This window comes from Falco punctatus, assembly GCF_963210335.1.
Source record: "Falco punctatus genome assembly, chromosome: 15".
In the NCBI taxonomy this organism is placed as follows: Eukaryota; Metazoa; Chordata; class Aves; order Falconiformes; family Falconidae; genus Falco; species Falco punctatus.
This window is the reverse complement of record NC_137595.1, coordinates 1,586,837-1,605,692: the sequence shown is the minus strand read 5'-3', so window position 1 is coordinate 1,605,692 and position 18,856 is coordinate 1,586,837. Positions and strand designations below refer to the sequence as shown.

The 18,856-nt window shown below is 56.8% G+C and overlaps 1 protein-coding gene across 1 annotated transcript in view; it reads left to right on the top strand.

Moving 5' to 3' along the window:
- EFNB1 (ephrin B1) overlaps nt 1-15,934 on the top strand; it is a 50,706-nt gene extending 34,772 nt beyond the window's left edge. The window contains exons 3-5 of the mRNA XM_080366331.1: nt 12,477-12,569; nt 13,627-13,755; nt 14,868-15,934. Of these exons, the coding sequence (XP_080222457.1) occupies nt 12,477-12,569; nt 13,627-13,755; nt 14,868-15,256 (611 nt within the window). The 3' untranslated portion in view covers nt 15,257-15,934. The remainder of the gene's footprint in view (nt 1-12,476; nt 12,570-13,626; nt 13,756-14,867) is intronic.
- Nucleotides 15,935-18,856: the final 2,922 nt, after the last annotated feature.

Below are 18,856 nucleotides of genomic sequence, written 5' to 3'. Positions count from 1 at the left end.
ACTGGTAGAGAAGCTGGTTGCTTGTGAATGGCTGAAATGGGAAGGAAGAATGTGTCCAAGTGCTTAAAAATTATTTGTCCCATTGCTTTTTGGGCTAGCAGGAGCAAAAGGCAACGGGAAGATGAAAACTGAAGACTGTTTTGGGAAGGTGCTGTCCTAGAGGTGGGCTGGGGGTCCAGCTTTGTGCCTGCAGGTCGTCTGCCCCAGCTCTGAGAACCTGACCATGCCAACATTTCTCCTCAGCTTTGGTTTTTACCAATTTCTGATGATTCTCTCTGCTTCCTTGGTTGTCTGTGTCCCACTCAAGTAGCCTTCCCCCTGTCCCTGGTGTCTATGGTCTATGCTTCTGGGATGCTGGTGGGCAGCTCCAGGCTCCCCCCCCCTGCCCCCCAGCTTAGCCAGCCATGCCGGTTTGGCTCTCTCCACCTCCCCTCCTAATTCACTCCAGCTCTTAATTGCATTTGCTGCTACTCTTTGAACTTGCTCCAGTTTTACTATCTCTGGTAATGAGGTGCCTAGATAGAGATGCATTAATCCCGATGTCCTGGCAGCGGGCGGGCGGCGTGAGGGGGAGCTGCCTGCGCTCCCAACCACGCAGGAGCTGTGGGTGCGGCATGGCCGTGCCCTGTCTGTGCTGTGCCACGGGCTGCTCCTCAGCCCAGTGCTGGCTTCATCCCTGGGCATGGGTCTCCAGTTCGTTTGGTTTGGTGGCTGGGAGGCACTGGTGCCATGGAGAGCGCAGACCCTCAAGCAAAGCCTTTCCAGGCAGCTGTTTGCAGATGTGATGGGCAGTGCCTTGGCCAGCCAGTGCTGTGATGGTTTTCCAGATGGGATCTCTTGCCCACCCCTCTGCCGGGTCCCTGGCCATGGCCGCAGTGCCGCTCCTCTCCTGGGAGCCTGTTTAAGGCAAGGAGACCTCGTTTGATGAAAACGCTGAAGTAAAAGCGAGGCCCTGGTAGATGTTTGCCCCATAAATCTAATACATTCGCTGTTTATTGTTAGTCTTTAAGCCCTTCAATCCATTTTTGATGTAATAATGTTCGTAATCCAATCTAATGCTTTTTGGCAGCAGGATTCAGTGAGACCAGATATATTACCCTGTTTCTTTAAACCTCTTGTCTTGCATTTCTGTTTTTAGATGCAATTAGACTTAACCTGGCAAGAATTATTTGTTGTAAACCATTGCTGCCTCTGCGATGTGGGCTTTGTCCCTGGACCTTCCTGCATCAGCATTTTTCTACAGCTTGCACTTCTGTGTGGAGAAAAGGGTCACCTATGTGCTGCCAACTGCCAGAATCATCCTTCTTTTTTTTTTTTTTTTTTTCCTTTGGGACATGTTGCCATACTTGCTTTTCTGGCTATGCTCCTCCAGCTTCCGAAATAGCTGTTTGGGAAGACTTTAGCTCACGCCAGCATGTGTGAGAGTGGCTGCGGAGCCACTTGAGCTTCTTTTCTGCAGCCCTTGGTATTTAATCATTTCCTCCAGGTTCCTTCTTCCCTGATGAGTGCCGTGCTGGCTGCCCATACCCGATGGGTGCCGTGCTGGGGAGGGGCCAGGCGCAGCCCCCCAGGGCGGTTTGTCAGCCCGCCAGCTCTTTGCTGGCTTTCTTTGCTGATTGCATTTGAATGTGGCCACTTTCATGTGCTCCTCATCTTCCGTCCCACAACTTGTTTGGTGAAGATGAGTTGAAAGCAAAAGTGCCGTTTGATGCTGTGATGAGAGCTACGAACTTCTGCTGATAAAAACCAAATTAACCGGCTTCCTCATTCTTCACCCAAATGGGCTGGTGCTCTGTGGATGCACACATCCTCATCCCAACAGCTTGCAATATACCTGCGGCAACACAGAAAGCCTGGGCAAAGCAAAGCCATCCTGGTGGCGTAACCATTTGGGTTTGGGGGCTGGCTTTCCTCTTCTGTCCCTGTCCTGCTGGGAGCTGGTGGCCAAGGGTGGATGAGACCCTCTGCCCGTGGGAGATGCTGTGTGGGAGCCGGCGGGCTTGCGCTGTAGACAAACGGGTCTCTTAACGGTGTCCCACTCCCAACTTCAAAGCCCGGGCGCTGGACATGTCAAACCCAAATAATGGCCCTTAGACAACACGCGGTTCCTTGTCTTGGAGGCTTGTCTGAAGACCGTGACCACAGTAAATGCGATTTTGTTGAGCCCTGTCCCTTAAGCCTCTGCCTCTTTTCTCTTCTCCTCCTCCCTCCTGACCTTTTCGGCTCAGCGCTGTCCCCGGACAGCCCCTGGCAGCTGATCTCATAGCTCAGCCTTTCACGGCTCTAATAGGGATGAAAAGCGCTATCAGAAAGGGCCAGTGTCCCGCACCCGGCCAGGAGGTAAATACCCAGCGCTTTGATCAGCTCCTGGGCCAGGGAGAGGGGGGCCCTGCCTGCAACAAAGACCGAGGCCAGGGGTGCCAGTGCCCACTTAACTCTCTGGCTGCTGGGCAGCCCGGCCCCTGCCTGCACCCGGCAGGCAGCTGCCTGCAGCTCCGGCGTGGACAAGGGATCTACCGGCTGCAGGGAGCCAGCCACCGGGCTGTGTCTGGCTGGGGAGTGGGCTGCCTGCATCCCACGATGCTCTTCCCCAGGAGAAATGATTTCCAAGGGCGTCTCTTTAACTCTGACACGACCCATTAGCAGAAAATAAAACGTATTTAACTCCTCAGTGCTCCTGAAAACTGAGGTGACGTGCAGAGGTGACACGCAGCCTGGGCGATGGCAGCAAGGAGGTGACATCCAGCTGGCACCCGTGCATCGCCTCTCCACGTTGTTGGTGTAGGGTGTCTCCGTCTGTGTCCTGTCCCCCCCCAAAGTTGCTCCCCTTGCATCTGTGGTGGGGGGCCAGCGCTAAAACAGTCTGTTCGGTTTCATGGTGCATTACCATGGTTGTACCCCTGCCCCTGTCCCCTTCCTCCTCTTCCAGCCCCTGCTTCCCCCAGCACCTCTGCAACGGCAGGGTACAGGGACCCCAGGGAACCTCCTGGAGCTGCAGGTGCACAGACCATGGGGACCCTGCTCTTTAGCGATGGTCATCTCCGAGGGCTTCCTCTGTAACGCTGGAAGAGATTAAAAGTTGGCTTCCTTTGAACTAAACTTCCAGTAGAGACCTGAGCTTTTCCCCTGGGGTGCCCGCTGTGCTCTGCTGTGCCCATACCTACGGTGCTTTCTTGCTGCCCAGGTGCTGGGAAGATGCTTGCAGGCACCTCCACAGCTCTGCCCCGGTGTGAAAGGCTGCATCGTGTAGCTTTAGCTGCAAGCTGGGCTGCTGGGCAATCACTGGGCTGTGCCAGCGCGGCGGTGGATGCTGCCTCTTGGGACCAAGAGCACGCTAGGGGCTCCAAAAAGCATCACCATGCTTGGACTGTGAGACGTGCGGGGTGCAAGCGGGTTTGGCATTAAGGAATTGCAATGCCCAGTCCTTCTCCATCCCTGATTTCTCATGACGGGTGTTTTGAATGCCAGTTGACAGGCTGGCTGTGCTGGGGAGGGCTGCCCAGGTTGCGTGCGGCGCCTTTAAGAGCCTGCCTTTCTGGGGAGAATTGGTTTTACTGCCATTTGAAGTTTCTTTGCCCTAGGAATGATGGTTTTTCTGCTGCTGCTGTGTAATGACTGTGCTCTTTGATCCCACCTGGCAGCGTGGAGTTGGTGTTAACACAGCTAATTGAGAGCCAGCTGTGGTGGGCTGGCGGGGAGCAGTGGGGTCTGGGGGTGGCTGCTCACCGCTCTGCAGGGGGGGGCAGCCGTGACCTGGGGGGCAGAGAGGCCCCTTCCTCCAGCCTTTACTCAGTGAGGGGGCAAGTCCTCATGTGGATAGTCGGCTTTATTTAGCATATGTTGGAAATGTCCGAATCCCATAAATCAGAGTGTTGCTGGAGATCATTAGGTCCACGTGCTGGTGTCCTCCTGGAGCAGAGGGCTGAGACCACCTGCTGGGGTCTTGCTGGGACCCGAGGGCGATGTGTCAGCTCTGGCTAGGGCAGCGTGGGTGCTGCCGTGCTTGCTGCCCGGGGAGCTGTGGGCACCGCTGTGCAGAGGTGTCGGCGAGCCCCTGCTCGCTGCTGTGGGATGTGAGCCGAGGGGGATCCTGCTCCGAGCCGGGCTCAGTCCCTGAGCGGGTGCTGCACCGGTGGGTGCGTGGCAGCACGGCTGCTCCCCTGGCAGGAGCAGTGCCTGCGCTGACTCCATTCCCAGCTGTGGGGTTATTTGCAACTCTGAGCCAGGAGTTGCACCAATGTGAACTTCCCTGCTGCCGGCAGATTCCCGATGCTTATGCAAAGCTTACGTTTAATTGCAGTAGGGTTTCCTCCCAGCTGTCCCACAGCACACCCCGAGCTCCTGTCCCTCCCCACTGCCCTGCACCTCCTCGGCTCCCCATGCTCTCTCAGGCAGCTTGAACTTGCAGAAGATTTGCACGTGGATCAGCCTCCCTGGTCCCTGATAACTTTGATTTTTCTCTGAGCCGCCTCCATTCCGGCACCCGCGCAGAGAGGGTGTAGCCTAGGCTGAGCTGTTGCTGCAGCCCCTGCCCACCTCCGTGCCGCATCTCACATGCGAGGAGCTGGTGTTTGGCATTGGCCTTGCCGATGGGGGGGGTGGCACTGCCCCCCTGCGTGTCCCTCTCCATCCCCGTCACAACAGATTCCTCAGTCAGGGTCGCAGATGTTTTGCTACCTAACTGAAGAGATTTACATCCTGTTAAAATGCAGTAAGTGCTTTCCTCCTCTCCTGCTCCCAGCGGGGCCCACAAATGACTCTGGCAGAGCATCAGGTAGAGAATTACATGGCACTTTTTTTCTGACCTGTAAGCAGTTGCTTAGGGCTACCGCAGAAACTGCAAATAACCTTTCTCTTCCACTGATGCTCTTTTTTTTGGAAGGGGGTGCGTGGACCTGCAGGCAAAGGCTTTATTGAGCGCCCTGGTCCCCCTCCAAGCTGTGTGGGGAGCGAGGCTGTGTGTGCTCCCCGGCATGGGATGGGGACACTGGGAGCTTGCACACCTTGTCTGCGCGGATGTCTCAGCAGCGTTGGTGCGAAAGGGCTTGCAAGCAAGCAGTGGTCTTGTAACCAAGAAGTGCAATGGAGCTGTGACTCTTAATTATGATGCTAATTAGGGTTGGCTGTATTTTTTTTCCATCAGAAAGCTGTTTTAATGAGAAATTAGGGGTTTTATTTAAGCATTACTTGTGTTAAAGTGTCTTTTTTCTATGTAGTGCTTCAAGGTTTGTTCTATCGCCCCAGGGAAGCACCCTTGACGGTCCCAAAGCAGTGCTTTGGTGTGGCAGTGGTGCTGTAGCACACGAGGATGAGTGTGGGTGTGTGGTGTCCTCCCTCCTGACGCTCCTTTAACTCGGCTGGTGCTGCTGGACCCTGCCCTTCGCAAATGTAGCTGCTGTTTTTTACAAGGGATGGGGCTAATTTAATAATTCTATTTATCTTTCTGGGCAGCTGACCCTGGCCAGGAGAAGGACAACTCCATCCCAGCTAGACCCAGTGCTGTCATTTTCAGTCCTGTTTCCAGAAGTGTGTTTGAACTTGGTGATTTTTCACATGATGGTGTGTTTGCTGGAGCAGCAAGCGTGGGCTGGGATGTCTGGTTTCCCCAGGGTGTGTGACAAGTGGTCTGTCTTCTGCAGTCACGCCGTGTGTCCCCACCTTGCCACATGCTTGGGAAGGATGGAGGTGAAGCCCTGGGTTCTTCTGCTGTGCCTTGGCCCTGGATGGCAGGAGAGGACCAGAGCAGCACACCGGGTTCTCCCTTCAGCAGCAAAAATCTGTAGGGTTTTGCAACAACACAAAATAAATACTATAGTAAATTCAGCCTGAATCGGCACCACGAGGTTGTTTCCTCATGCCTTGCTTGGAGACCCACCAGGGCTTGTCCATAGCTGCTTGCTCCCCCTTGACGGAAGGGCTCAGTCCAAGGCTGTGGGATGGACGCTGGCGTTTCCCTCCCCCGTGCAGGGTGAGTCATGTTGTTTTTATATATAACATCTATTTATTTAGCTAGGCGGTTCCAGGACTGAGCGCGCAGTGCTGGTGGGTGTTAGCATCCTCCTCCTCTCCAGCCGCACTTGGGTGCTCCAGGGCTTCCCAGAAGGTTGTGGCACTTCAAGGAGCCAAAATCCCTGGCAAAACCCACGGCCATAAATGGGACCTTTGTAACTGGGTTTGCCGTGTGCCCCTCCAGCCCCGCACCCTGCTCAGCGTGGGCGTACGCTGGCAGATGGGCTGGCGCAGCTGTGCCCGCGGGAGGTGGGTTGGGAGTGTGCTGCGCTGCGGCGGCTCCTGCCATGCCGGCTGAGCCCTAAGAGCCACTTCTGCTCGCAGCTCCCTGCTGCTCCAGGGTCTTGAGGGCATCAGCAAAAATGGAGCCGTGGGCTGGAGGGGGCTGTGGAGGCAATCTGCCTGCGCCCATGAAGCGGTCTGTAGCGGTGGAAGGCTTCATGGCTGTGCCAGAGGAACAGTGTGGCCATGAACCTTGGCATGCCACCACCCAGTGGGCTCTGGTGTGGGTCCTGCTGCTGCTTCTCCAGCAGCCTGCAGTGGTCAACACTCGGTTCCGTGGGCGCAATGTGCCAGGACCCCTGTTCATCCCTGCGGGAGGGGAGGACACGAGCTCTGTGTCCCTGACGTGCTGTTTCCTTGACCTCAAGAGCTGCCATGCTGCAGGCGGAGGGAACCTGGCACGGATTGCTGTGACATGAGGAGGGCTCGGCGCTTGGAAACCCCAGCAGCCCTGGGATGGGCTGTTTTCTAGCAAACACCCACATATTCCTCTGAGTGATTTGTGGTTTTGGGACCTTGAGACAGTAAACCCTGAGGAGCAAAGAGGAGGATCCAGATAGTGAACAGGGAGGGTGTTGCTTCTGAAACTTTGGTTTGGGTCTTTGGAAGGTCAGAGCGGGAAGGTCGTGGTGCTTGCCCCCAGCTCTGAGGATCACTGCGTGTTTCCCACCCCTTGGCAGCGGCCAGCGCCGTGCATGGAGCAGCCTGGAGCAGAGGTTTTTCCTGCCAGAAGGGTTTCTTTGGGTAACGGAGTAGGGGATGGTGGCAGCTGCCAGGCAGGCAGGATCCCTGTTCACGGTGGTCGTCTCCTGGTGCCCACTGGAGATGGGAGAACAGTCCAGGGGCTGTGTGGGCTGTCTGCAGGCTGGCCCGCAATACCAGGCTCTTTTGCATGTCCAGTATAGGTGTGGGAGGACGGAAGAATCCCAGTTGTCACTGTGGCGTTGGTGGTCCTGGCTGGCTGCGTGAGCCCAGCAGTGCCCTCTGATGCTGGGGCGATGAGCTGGGGAGGGGGCAGCCCCCGCACCCCAAGCACCCACAGGGTGTTTTTTCTTTCTGTAGCAGACTGGGAGGCTGGAGCAGCTCTTGAGCAGCCGGGAGGGTGTGTGAAACCCTAGCCTTGCACCTCCTGCAGCCGTTTAGGAACGGGACAGGGCTGGGCTGGCTTGCACACGCATTTCTGGGGCTTTAGGGCCCCTTCCCGCTGCAGCTGCCTCTGGGCTGGAAGGCTGCTGCTGGCCTCGCTGGCAGCGTGACAGCGTGGGGCTCGGCTCCCCCCGCGCAGCCCCTGCCCTTGCTCTGGCAGCTGACCCAGCGAATGTGCCGGAGCTGATGGAAAGGGCTCGGGGGTGGTGTGTGTGGGGGGAGCGGCGGGCTCGCCTCCCTTCAGCGGGGCCCAGCAAGGAAATAATAATAATATTAATAATAATGGTGATACCGTCAGCACAGGCTGTGTGCTGCCTCCCAGCTCAGCCGCAGAGGAGGAGAAGGGGCAGCCACCAAGCCCAGGGTGGCTGTGTGTGGTGCAGCAGGCGGGTGCCTCTGCTCGGTGACTTGGAAGTGGCTCCATGGGTCCCCCCGGAGTGCCAGCCCTGGCCAGGACGGGGGGAGGAAGGAGCCTGATGCCCAGGATGATGCTGGGCACCAGTGCAGCACCCATACTGGTACACCACCCATACCAGCGTGGTGCTCGTACTAGTGCAGCACCCATCCCTCAGTACTGGGGGTGCGTAAAACAACTTGAAAGACTTGGTGGATAGGGAAGGTGGTGAGCTAGATTTTCATTTTAAATAGAGTCTGGTTGTGGATTCGTGCGAGGGTCTGCTGGCGCAGTGTCCGAGCGCAGCGTGGATGTGTGAGGCACAACTTCAGGGCCATCCCTGGGTCTTTACCTGGGTCTTTGAGCCTGTTGTGAGTGTCCTGGCTGAGCTGTGGCTGCTCTGCACCGGCTGCCCCTCGGCAGGGTCGGTCGGGATCGGGCTCAGGCTGTGGGGGCACCCGGAGCCCTGGCAGGGAGCGGCGGTGGGTGCCGGCGGGATGCTGCTGCCTCCGCCTAAAGCCCTGCGGTGGAAACGTGAATCTTGGACAGGTCCGGGGGTGAGGGGGGATTGTGGGGAGGGTGTCCAGGCTGCATCCACGCAGCGCCTGGCTGCGTCTGGAGCAGGGCTGTGGTGCACAGATGGAAGAGTAATTAAGAATAATAAAAGGAAAGAGACTTGGATTCGCTACAGTCTCAGCACTTTAATTGTGCTTTGGGGCCCAAATCATAACGGAGTCCTGCTAGAGGGAATCCAGAAGAGAAACCAAACGTCTCGCTCTGTCCAGAGCTGACCATTTAAGAGACCCTTGCCTTCATCTGCTGCCAGGTATTACTTCCAGAGTCTCCCATCTGCCAAAACCCAAGTTCTCATTTGAATTATTTTTAGGGGAGGAAGAAAAGCTGCAGTGACAGTCTAAGTGCTAGCAGTGGGCAGGCAGGGTGTGACGCAGCGAGGACAGCACACTGCTGAAGGTAGAAACATGGGGTTGTTGGGACTCTCCTCCCTGCAGGGACATCTGTCCCAGATGGGTTGCATGTCACTGGGCTGGGACTTGGTGTTCTGCTGCTTTGATGCCTGAAGACCGGGATGAGTTGTGCCAGCAAGTGGAGGTCTTGCCTGTGCTTCCGTGCAGGCTGAGCATCTCTTCTAAACTGACAAGCAATTACATGGTTAATGGTATCAATGCTAAGTCCTCATCACTCAGCAGCCTGAGGCTTAATGCTTCATTAAGGCAAAGGCATCTAATAGAGCTCAGGGCTGGGAGCTGCCTTTTCTTTAAGCCTGAGTAGAAGTCATCTGTCCAGAGGCTGCTTTTGCTCTCCTGGTCCTGCAGCCAAACTGTTAAGTCCCGCCCAAATGGAAGCGGGGCAGGAAAATGCTCCGGTACACTCTGTGTTGCTGGGGCTGGCCAGATCGAGCCTCGCTGGTGTGGTGGAACCGCACGTTGCAAACACGGCGTGTGGAGATCACGGCCATTGTTCCGAGACCTGCCATGTCCTATTCCCTTGGCTATCCCCAGCTCCCTGCCTGTCTTTGTTCATCATCTTACAGCTCTGCATCATGCTCCTGCCCTGCAGCCATCCCTCCCAGGCTCAGGGCTGCCTCTCGCCTTTCCCTGCAGCCCACTGTCATGCCTCTGGATTTAACATTTCTCTTCCCGGCGTTACCATCCATTTGTTGATGCTGGATTTCATCCGCCGTTGAGGATCAGGGGTGCCTCTGCCACCCTCCCGTGAGTGCAGCAGCAAGTACCGCAGGTGCTTCGGGCTCCCATCTCACCGCTCACCATGTGCCTCCCGGATCGCACGTCTCTGCTTGAGCAGTGCCGGCCAAATCGTCTGGCCTTCTGCTGGTGACGCTGTGAAAGCCAGAAACAGAACGGGAGGATCAGCTCTCCATCTCTGACCTTGCAGTGGAGGACGATGGAGAAGCCTGCAAGTGCTGTCGCCGCAGCCCCCTGCCCATGGGTCAGTGGGGACCCGCTGGCCGCAGCCCCCTGCCCACCTCTGGACCTGCTGCTTAGCAACACATCAGTCTGTCCTGTGTGTCTATCTAAAACCCACCTGAAGTTGTACTCTTTTAACCGTTTGGATGAGATTTTGACTTTTGGAAGCCCGACCAGCTGTATGGAGTATCTTGCTTTGCTTTGCTTTGGCCCATTTTGGATCTATACAGAGTGTGGCAATGTGTGTCCTTGTTTCAAGAGGCTGTACTGGAGACTATCGCCATGGTTTTTGCAAGCATTTTACCCTTTTAGCTGCCCCTTTTTATGTTGCCTCAGATAACTGTTTCATGCTGTTCCCTTTCAAAGCTGCTTTCTCCCCTCATCATCATTATGATCAGAACAAGAAGAGGCTTCTTGAACAAAGTCCTGTGTGCGGCATGGGAGGAAGGATGCTCAGCTGCATCCTCTTGTCCGTCCCTGCGACTCCAGCTGCCATTCCTCTGTCCTCTTTGGACCTTTAATATTTTTGTCATATCTGAATGCAATGTCTCCGTTGTCATTTTGGACAAACTGCTCTTTCCTGTTACTACCATGTGCTTCACCTTTGCAGTATCTCCTGGTTCCTCACACTTGAGACATACTTACTCTGTAAATCGTTCTGATCTAACTAGGTTGTTACCTTAAAAATAAGACCTCACGAGGTCTCGCAGGGGCTGGTTTTTACAGACTGCTCTGTTTTCCCCTGCTGCGCTGTGTTGCAGTGTGAATGGGTGAATTCTGTTTGAGATGGAGCAACCCCATGGCATGCTGCTAGGAAGCTGGGAAGCTGCTCATGCAAGTGCTTCAGGGCCATGAGCTGGGACGTATCGGCTTATTTCAATCCCAGACCAGTGCCTCTGGCCTGGGAGAACTGGGCTGCTGTGCCTTCTGCCGGAGTTGGCTCCATGAGGTGATTTTATGGGGAGTTTGAGCTCAGGCCCCTGCTGTTCAGGTTAAGCAGAGCTTGTGCTGTTAAGGGGCGTTTCTCTGCTTTCCCAGGCGTTTGCACCGGGATTTGTGCTGACAGTGCTCCTGTCAAAACACCCGCCAGCGAATCCCAGATGCGTGGATGTTAGCTCCGTCCAGGGAGCTGCTGGCAGGCGAAACCCCGCCACGGGAGAGGTGATACCTCAGCAAACGACCCAATGATTTTCTGATTAGTAAAACATTTGGTGGTGTTTCACACGAGAGCCTTGATTGCACAGAAGCGTTTGGACAGAGCCGATGGACTTTGAGCCTGCATTCCGGCATGATCCAGGCTCACTTGCCAGCATAGCCCAGCACTGAGTCCTCATCGAGGCCCCAGGGGTCCTGCTGTGGTAAAGGGAGGGCAGAAGGAAAAGAAAGACCTTGCACTGTAACCCGGCCTCTTCCCATCACCTCCCCAACACCCAGCAGGGTCTAATGGATTCATCTCCACTGACCACCAGTCACCCGCCTGCCCCAAACCCAGGGTTTTTGCGGGCTGGAGGCAGGAATTGGGCTGCACAGGCAACCTGAAACCCAGGGCTGAGTTTTGGCATTGAGGCTTGGGGTAGGTGTTGGCTGCGCTGTGCTGGCCAAATCCTGCTTTATTTCACTGCCTTGTCTGTAAAATTATCCCTGTAGCTTCGTGATTCTCCATTGCATCGCCTTTCCTGAGCCCCGCTCATGCCATATGCCATTGCTGTGCTCCTCCCAGGTTTTGTTGCTTCCCTGGGTGAATAAATCCCCATGCCTGGATTCAGTGGGGCACTGGGATGATTTGCGTTGGCCTGATGGAGGGAGGTACCGGCTTGAGAACCGTCCCTGGTGAGTGGGAAGAGCCAGCTGTGTGCCAGAGCCGCCCGGTGCCCGGCGCATCACCTGTCTGCTCACCACAACATCATCGGGGAGCTTGCTGCAGCCAGTGGCCTGGGTTCTTTTGGGGTCAGAAGCCAGGTTTTTGAGTATGTTTAACAGAATCTGCCATTTAGGTGCTTAATCCTGTAATCTGCTGGTTTTGGTTTTTTTCCTTGTGTGTCCTGCCCTGTCCTGAGCCGTCCCTGCTGTGGCAGAGCCTTGGCGGGCATGTGGGTGGGGGGTCTTTCCTGCGTGGTGGCAGTGGGAGATGTGCACTCCCTGTGCTCCTACAGGATTTGAAAGACTTAAAAATCTGTGCCGGCTAAAGCGAAAAGTTAATGTGAATTTAACTGACTTCTGCCCTGCAATTAAAGCCACTCAACCCCATTGGGGCTCTGAGTTTACATTCTTTACTGAGGCACAGTGTGTAATTATATATGTATAATTTAAACTGTGCATATGCATGTGTTCCTATTATACACCAAGGAGCAAAGGAAATTATCCAGGAATTAAAGGGGGAGAGGCGGGTGCAGGCACGGAGAATGGCTCACTTGTGTGGATGTGGCAGCAAGGGGAAGCTGGAGGGATCACATCCCACCACTGCAAACATCTTTGGAGGGTGCAGAAAATGAGAACTCGCTGTATTAAACGCTTGTGGTGGGCTCCGGACTGGGACATGAAGAAGGTGCCTACAGTGGGGGGTCAGGAGCGAGCCCCCATGTTGAGAGGTGCCAAGCTCCTGCCAGGTCCCTCGTAGTGCCTGGGGACAGCAGGGACCTGCCCAGCAGTGCCCTTGCAGCTCCCAGGAGCCCTGCCTAATGTTCCCTCTTTTCTTACAGCCACTTCCAATGGGACACTGGATGGCCTGGAAAACCGGGAAGGAGGGGTCTGCCAGACGCGCTCCATGAAGATTGTCATGAAAGTGGGGCAGGGTGAGTCCCTCTGTGCCCTGGGGTCTGCTGGCACCGAAATGCCTTCACCCTGCAAAACGGCCCCTGAACCAGGACCCCTGACCTGCTTTGGTTAGGAAGGGGTCTGGGTTCTGGAGAAACTGAGGCCAGGTCAGCTGGTCCCGGGAGCCCGGGAGGCCCCCAGGATTAGTTCAGCAGAATTTCATTTTTGGATATTTTTTTTCCTCCCTTTTTTCTTTTGCCAATGCTTGCACATGTTTTGTGCATTGGATTAAAATGGAGTAATTGTTCTGTGTTACCTCCTGGTTTGTGTCCTGGTGGGAAGTTAGAGCAGTGCGGGACCCGTGAACCATGCAAGTGCATCGGCGGGGGAGTTGGCACAGCAAATGCCCCTGGGACTTGCTGGGCACCTGAGGGGGGGTTTGAGCTGGGCAGGCATTAGTGCTTGGGCTCAGCGTGGTCCCTGCAGCTCTCAGCAGTGGTGGCTGCCGTGCTGTGGGGAGAACACTGGTCAACAGTGGGGATGGGACAAACACCAAGGGACAGACATCATTGCTGCTGATGGTGCTGCTGTGGCAGAGTCTGGAGGTGGCCCCCCGACAGCTCCCATCCCCAGCTGCCTGGTGCCTCCCGGCCCCAGCAATGCTCCCAGCTCATTTTGGCCCCCGACTCGGATGCACAGCTCCTGGTGGCTGCTTTTCATTATTGTGTTTTCACTTTGAGGCCAATATTTATAATAAACAGAAGAAGCAGTGCTGCAGCCTTGGCAGGCTGCCTTCCCTTCCCTTCCTCCTGCTGCCCGTGCAAGAAATTTGCCCCAACCCGCGCACGGGAACTCAGAAAACATAAAAGTGGGGAGGGGGGGGTGGTCAGGTGGGGAAGCTGCTGCCCACAAGCCCTGAAGTAGCTCAGCCTTGCTCTGCTGCTCCTGGCATCCCCAGTTGCTCCTGCACCTCCCTTGCGCCCCGGGAGGGGGGCCAGCTGGGATTTCGGGGGCAGTTGTTCTTTAGGCGGAGGGGTGAGCTGCTGTCGTCCAAGATGAATTGAGGTTTCTCATCCATCCCTTCCCTCTCTGCAGATCCGAATGCAGTAATTCCAGAGCAGCTGACAACGAGTCGGCCAAGCAAGGAGTCCGACAACACCGTGAAAATCATCACGCAGAGCCCACGCAGCAAGGTCCCCGCCGTGGAGGAGCCCGGCAAGCCAGGTGAGTTTCGCTGGGGACAACACCCCAGGAGAGGGATGGGGGCTCTGCAGGGTTAGGAGGGTGGCAGGCAGCTGCTGCCGGCAGAGCGTCTGTGAGCTGGGCTTGTTACATGGATGCTGGGGATACTGGGGGCTCCAGAGCAAGGACCCAGATGGGTTCCCATAAGCGTTGCGCCTGTTCCTGCCAACCCTGCTGCTCACAGCATCTCCTCACCTCAGCCCTGCACCTTCTGGCTGTGGACTGCTTGGGACATGGTGCAGACAGCCAGGCTGCGGTGCAGAGCAGCTCGGGTTTGTTTTCCCAGCTCCGGTATGTCCTGGCAGGAGCTTTGCAGGGAAGTGCTGTTTCAGCACTCTCCTCCTCCTCCTCACTGCCCATCTGTTCTTCCGAGTACATCTGAGATGGCTTGGGGGAGGTGAGGTCCTCGAGTTTTTGAGCTGAGCCAGTGTGAAAGCCCTTTGAAGGTGATTTCCTGAGTTCCTGACCCTGCTGAGAGGAAAGTGAAATCAGATGATGTAGGGAAGAGTTGCTCTTTCTTCTCGCCCGGCATGGCCAGCCAAGTGCTCTCCCCTTGGGGGGCTGGGGCTGCCCCAGCCCGGGGGTCAGTAATCGGATATCACGGGGCTCCGGGTATCAGAACCCACTTTCACCAGGGCATCCAGGTCTGTTGCGGAGAGCGAAGGCTCCCAGGGTCCAAGCTGGTCATCACCCGGACGCAAGTAGCGCTCTGCTCCATTGCCTGGGAGATGGGAAAGGGGAGCAGCAATATAGGGTGGGGGAGAGGGTGCACGGTCCCTCCTCTGTGGGTGCCCAGGGTTCCTGCCCAGTGCCTGTGGGCTGGCCTGAATGGAATGTGTGGGTCTAACTGGGGTGGGAAGGTGGGGCAATGCTGCTGTCCCCTCGGAGGTGAAGAGGCTGCTCCCCTCCCCAGGCAGCACCAGGGGAAGGGGCTGTACCAGATTTTGGGGGCAGAGAGGGGCTCCAGTGGATGGCTTGCCCTCAGATGTGATCTGTGCGTGGATGGAGCACAGAACCAGCTGCGCAGAGCCCCCTGCAGAGAAGGGGCGCAGGCTGCCTGCCAGGGTCTGACACCGCCTCCCCTTGCCTTGCAGGCTCTGTCAACCAGGACGGCCAGGAGACCCAAGGTCCCAGCGACGGCTTCTTGAGCTCCAAGGTGGCTGTCTTTGCCGCGATCGGTGCCGGCTGCGTCATCTTCATCCTCATCATCATCTTCCTCGTCGTCCTCCTGATCAAGATCCGCAAGCGGCACCGGAAGCACACGCAGCAGCGAGCTGCAGCCTTGTCCCTCAGCACCTTGGCCAGCCCGAAATGCAGCGGGAACGCGGGCTCTGAGCCCAGCGACATCATCATCCCCTTACGGACTACAGAGAACAACTACTGCCCACACTACGAGAAGGTGAGCGGGGACTACGGGCACCCCGTCTACATTGTCCAGGAGATGCCCCCCCAGAGCCCAGCCAACATTTACTACAAGGTGTGAGGAGCAGCCTGGGCAAGCCGCCGATGCAGGAGCACGGGAGTGCCGAGTGCGGGGGGCAGCCACCCCCCGGGTCTCCCCACGGGCGGTCTGGCGCCGGCAGGGAGGAAGCGAAACGAACCCCACGGCACGGCGCGGGGAGCAGCAGGGTCCGGCGCTGGAGAGCGGATGGCTCGCTCGCACGCTCGTGTGCTGATCCTCCCCTTTGTATTTAGTTTTGTAGTTCTCAGCTTTTGTAATCCCGAGACTCGAGGGTGAGCCTTCAGCATCCTCCTCTTCTTCTCCAGACTGTGGCCGGCCAGGGGGTGGGTGCCGTGCCTTCCGTGCTCACTTGGACTCCGCCGGCAAACCTGGAGACTCCACTTCCCCTTTTCATTTTGGGATTTCCCTTCGTCACCCCTATGTCCTTGCGTGAAGTGCCCGTGTGCCTGGCGCCGCATCGGCCGCCACTTGGGTCCCGGAGCCTGGACCGACGCTGGGGCCGTGGTGAGGAGCCGCGGTCCAAGGAGGAGTGAGCAGCCGTGGGGGGAGGAGGAGGATGCTTTGCCTAGGTGCCAAGATGCAGACAACTGTGCAGGGAGGAAGCTGGCAAACCCGATTTACTACTACTACTATTATTATTATTATAATTATTTTAATTTTTTGTAACAATTTTATTTTTGTGAATTCCGGGCGGGACTCCGGCCCGCCGCCTCCTTCCAGCACACCGGCCCGCCGGCCGTGGGGCAGACCCCGCTGCTCCCGCCGCTGCCCTTTTAAACTTTTGTGTTCGTAGCTGTTGACTCTTGTTTTAGTCTCTTTATAAAAAGAAAGAAAGAAAAAAAATTATATCTATACCATGTCTGAAGCATTCAGTGCGCGAGAGTCCGGGTGCTCCTCCTGCCCCATGCGGAGCAGCAGCCTTGTCCCGGCAGCTCTTCCCGACCTCCGAGGGGGTCCCACTGCAGAGAAAAGCCTTTACTGAGGGGTTCCACCAGGCTGGGGCTGAGCCTGCTGGAACTGAAGCGGAGCGGGGCGGAAGGGCAGAGGGTAGCGGCAGCCCCCAGTCCCATTCCCCGGCTGGTGATGCTGCGGGTGGCAGTCCTTGGAAAGGAAAACTGGAAAACAAATGTTCCTGACCCGCAGCTCCTGCTGGGGGGCTGGGGGTGCCAGGCTGGAAGGCCCCTGGGAGGTGAGGCGTACCTCGGGCTGGCCGTGGCACCAGGCTTGGCTGGGCTGGGAGCTGAGCCGAAGGCTTTTCTCCACCCGCCTGGTTTACCAGGACAACCTGGTGTCCATCTGCGGGACCTGCCTTTGGGGACCGGCCCCCAGCAGCGCCTGCCCCTGCCCACGGTGCTCCCGGCACAGGAACATCCCCCCGCTGTGCCCCCTCCCGGGGGTCGCGTAGCCTGGGCTCGCTCTGCCCTTGCCTTGCCCATCTCCTGCCCAAAACTGGAAGGGGTTGAGCCTTGTGCTCCTCTGGTGGGATCATTCTCAGATCCCTCTTCCCAGGAGGACCCACCAGCGCTGTAGGTGATGCCAGCGAGCGTGGTGGGGCTGACGGTGTCGTGCCACCTGCCTGTCCTCAGGCTGTCCCAGCCAGGGGGCCGGCGGCCACCCTCTCCTTCCTCGCTTTCTTTTCCTTTCAGAAGTAGCTGCTTTTGCTCAGGGAGCAAGCGTGGGGCAGGTGGTGCTGCTCTGCCAAGGTGGCTCGCCGTGCTGCCAGCGGTAGGTTTGCAGTGGCACGGGGCTGCCTGGCCCGGTTTGTCCTCACCTGTCGCCAGGGCCCCGAAACCCGCGCTAGGAAGTGCCCAAAGAGCGAGAGAGCTGCTCTGCAAAAGTGCCTTGATGAGGAGTGGGCAGGGGCGGCAGGAGGGGCAGAGCAGGGGACAGTGAAACCCAGCAGCTCGGGTGCTGTGCTGGGGGTTTGGCTGTGGTCCTCAGTGGGATGGGAGCATCCCTTGGAGTCACATTGTTGGTTTTTGTTTGTTTTTTTTTTTTAAAGGCAGGAGTTTGCGCTGGAGAGGAGCAGGCTGCCCAGGCTCTCCTCCCGCCCTCAGCATCCCAAGGCGAGGATGGCTTCCTGTGCCCAAAACCAGCTACTGTCCCTGGGAGAGAAGAGTCACAGCAGGTGCACCCCCTGCCCGGCTCTCGTCCCTGCTCCCCCGGCCCCCGCTGCCACAGCCCCCCTGTGCAGCACCTTTCAGCCCCCTCTCCGCGGCATTTGTGCCAGCACTGCCCACCCTGGGCTGCTGCTGCAGGGCCGGGAGCCACCCCAGCTGGGACCCTGTGCTCCCTGCCGGGCACTGGGGTCTGCTTTCAAAAATCACGGAAAACGTTGTCTTAAAGAAAATCCCCCTTTCCCTCACTGGTGCCCTTTTCCATCTGCCAAGTCCTGACCTGCAGTTCCCAAAATGGGCACGGCCCCAGCTGGGCGGTGCTGGCAGCGGTGACGGTGGCGGTGGAAGATGCTTTATCAACCGGGAGATTCTTCCCGCAGCCCGGGAAGCAGCAGCTGGCGTGGAGGAGGCAGTTGGGGCATGATTGAGTTTTGGTTTGGTTTTGGAGGAGAAGGGACAGAGTCTGGCCTTGGGTTGTACCAGAATCAAACTGATAGCGCTGGGTTGCTTCCCATGGTGGCTCCCCCGGCATGGTGGCTGTCCCCAGCTAGGCTGCAGCTCCGCGGCCCCGTCAGCTCCACTCCTGTTGCTGGGGGCAGCTGAGAAACCTTGTAAATATGTGAAGAAAGGGTGAAATCTGAACTCTTGGTTTTTGCTGAGCACCTCGGTCTGCTGGGTCCTGAAATGGAGTGTGTCCCTTTGGTTCTTTTCATTGAAAGCATTGAAGTTTGGTTGGTTTTTTCTTTTTTTTTTTTTTTTTGGTCCCCCCCCCCCCCCCCCGCTCCTTTTGTTTGTGTAAATACTAGTCTTTTTTGGAAGAAATAATGTAAAGATGTTTTGTATAAACTCTGAATTATTTTCTGGTTGCTTTTTCTTAGAAAAACAAACAAGAACTAAAAAAAAAAAAAACAAAAAAAGAAAAAAAACCACAAGAACGGGTGTAAAACATTGTCATACTGTGCTCAGCCCTGGAGCTGCCCCGCGGGGCTGTGCTGGTGTGCAGGTGCCACCGGGCAGAATGGCTGTGGAGGGGCTTGGCCGCCCCTGGGGGGGGTCAGGTCAGGGTAGGGGCCGTGCCCTCAATATAATGCAGGATCTGCTGGGCGCCAAGCAGAGAGCGAGGCCGGGAGCACCGGCTCTGTGCCCGCCACAGGGTTGGACCTGGCTAATTCCCAGCGAGTTTCTGGCTGCCCTGGGTCTGGGCAGAGCTTTCAGCCCCGGCCTGGTCACGGGCAAGAGACTGGTAACACAGGGTGAGCTAAAGGAGCACCAAATTTATCTCCTTTTTGTAATCTTTAACCAAAAAAACACCCAAACCTCAGGATGTATAACTCGGTGCAGCATCCTGAGATCCTGATCCGCTTTTCCAGACCTGTGGAGCTGCTCTTGTTGCAGATCCTTTTTGCCCATTATCCCTATTTTCCAGTTGCCAATGACAAGCACCCTGTAGCCCAGTCTCTGCTTGGTGCCTGGCTCGGGGTGTCTCGCTCCTCTCCAGCAGCCC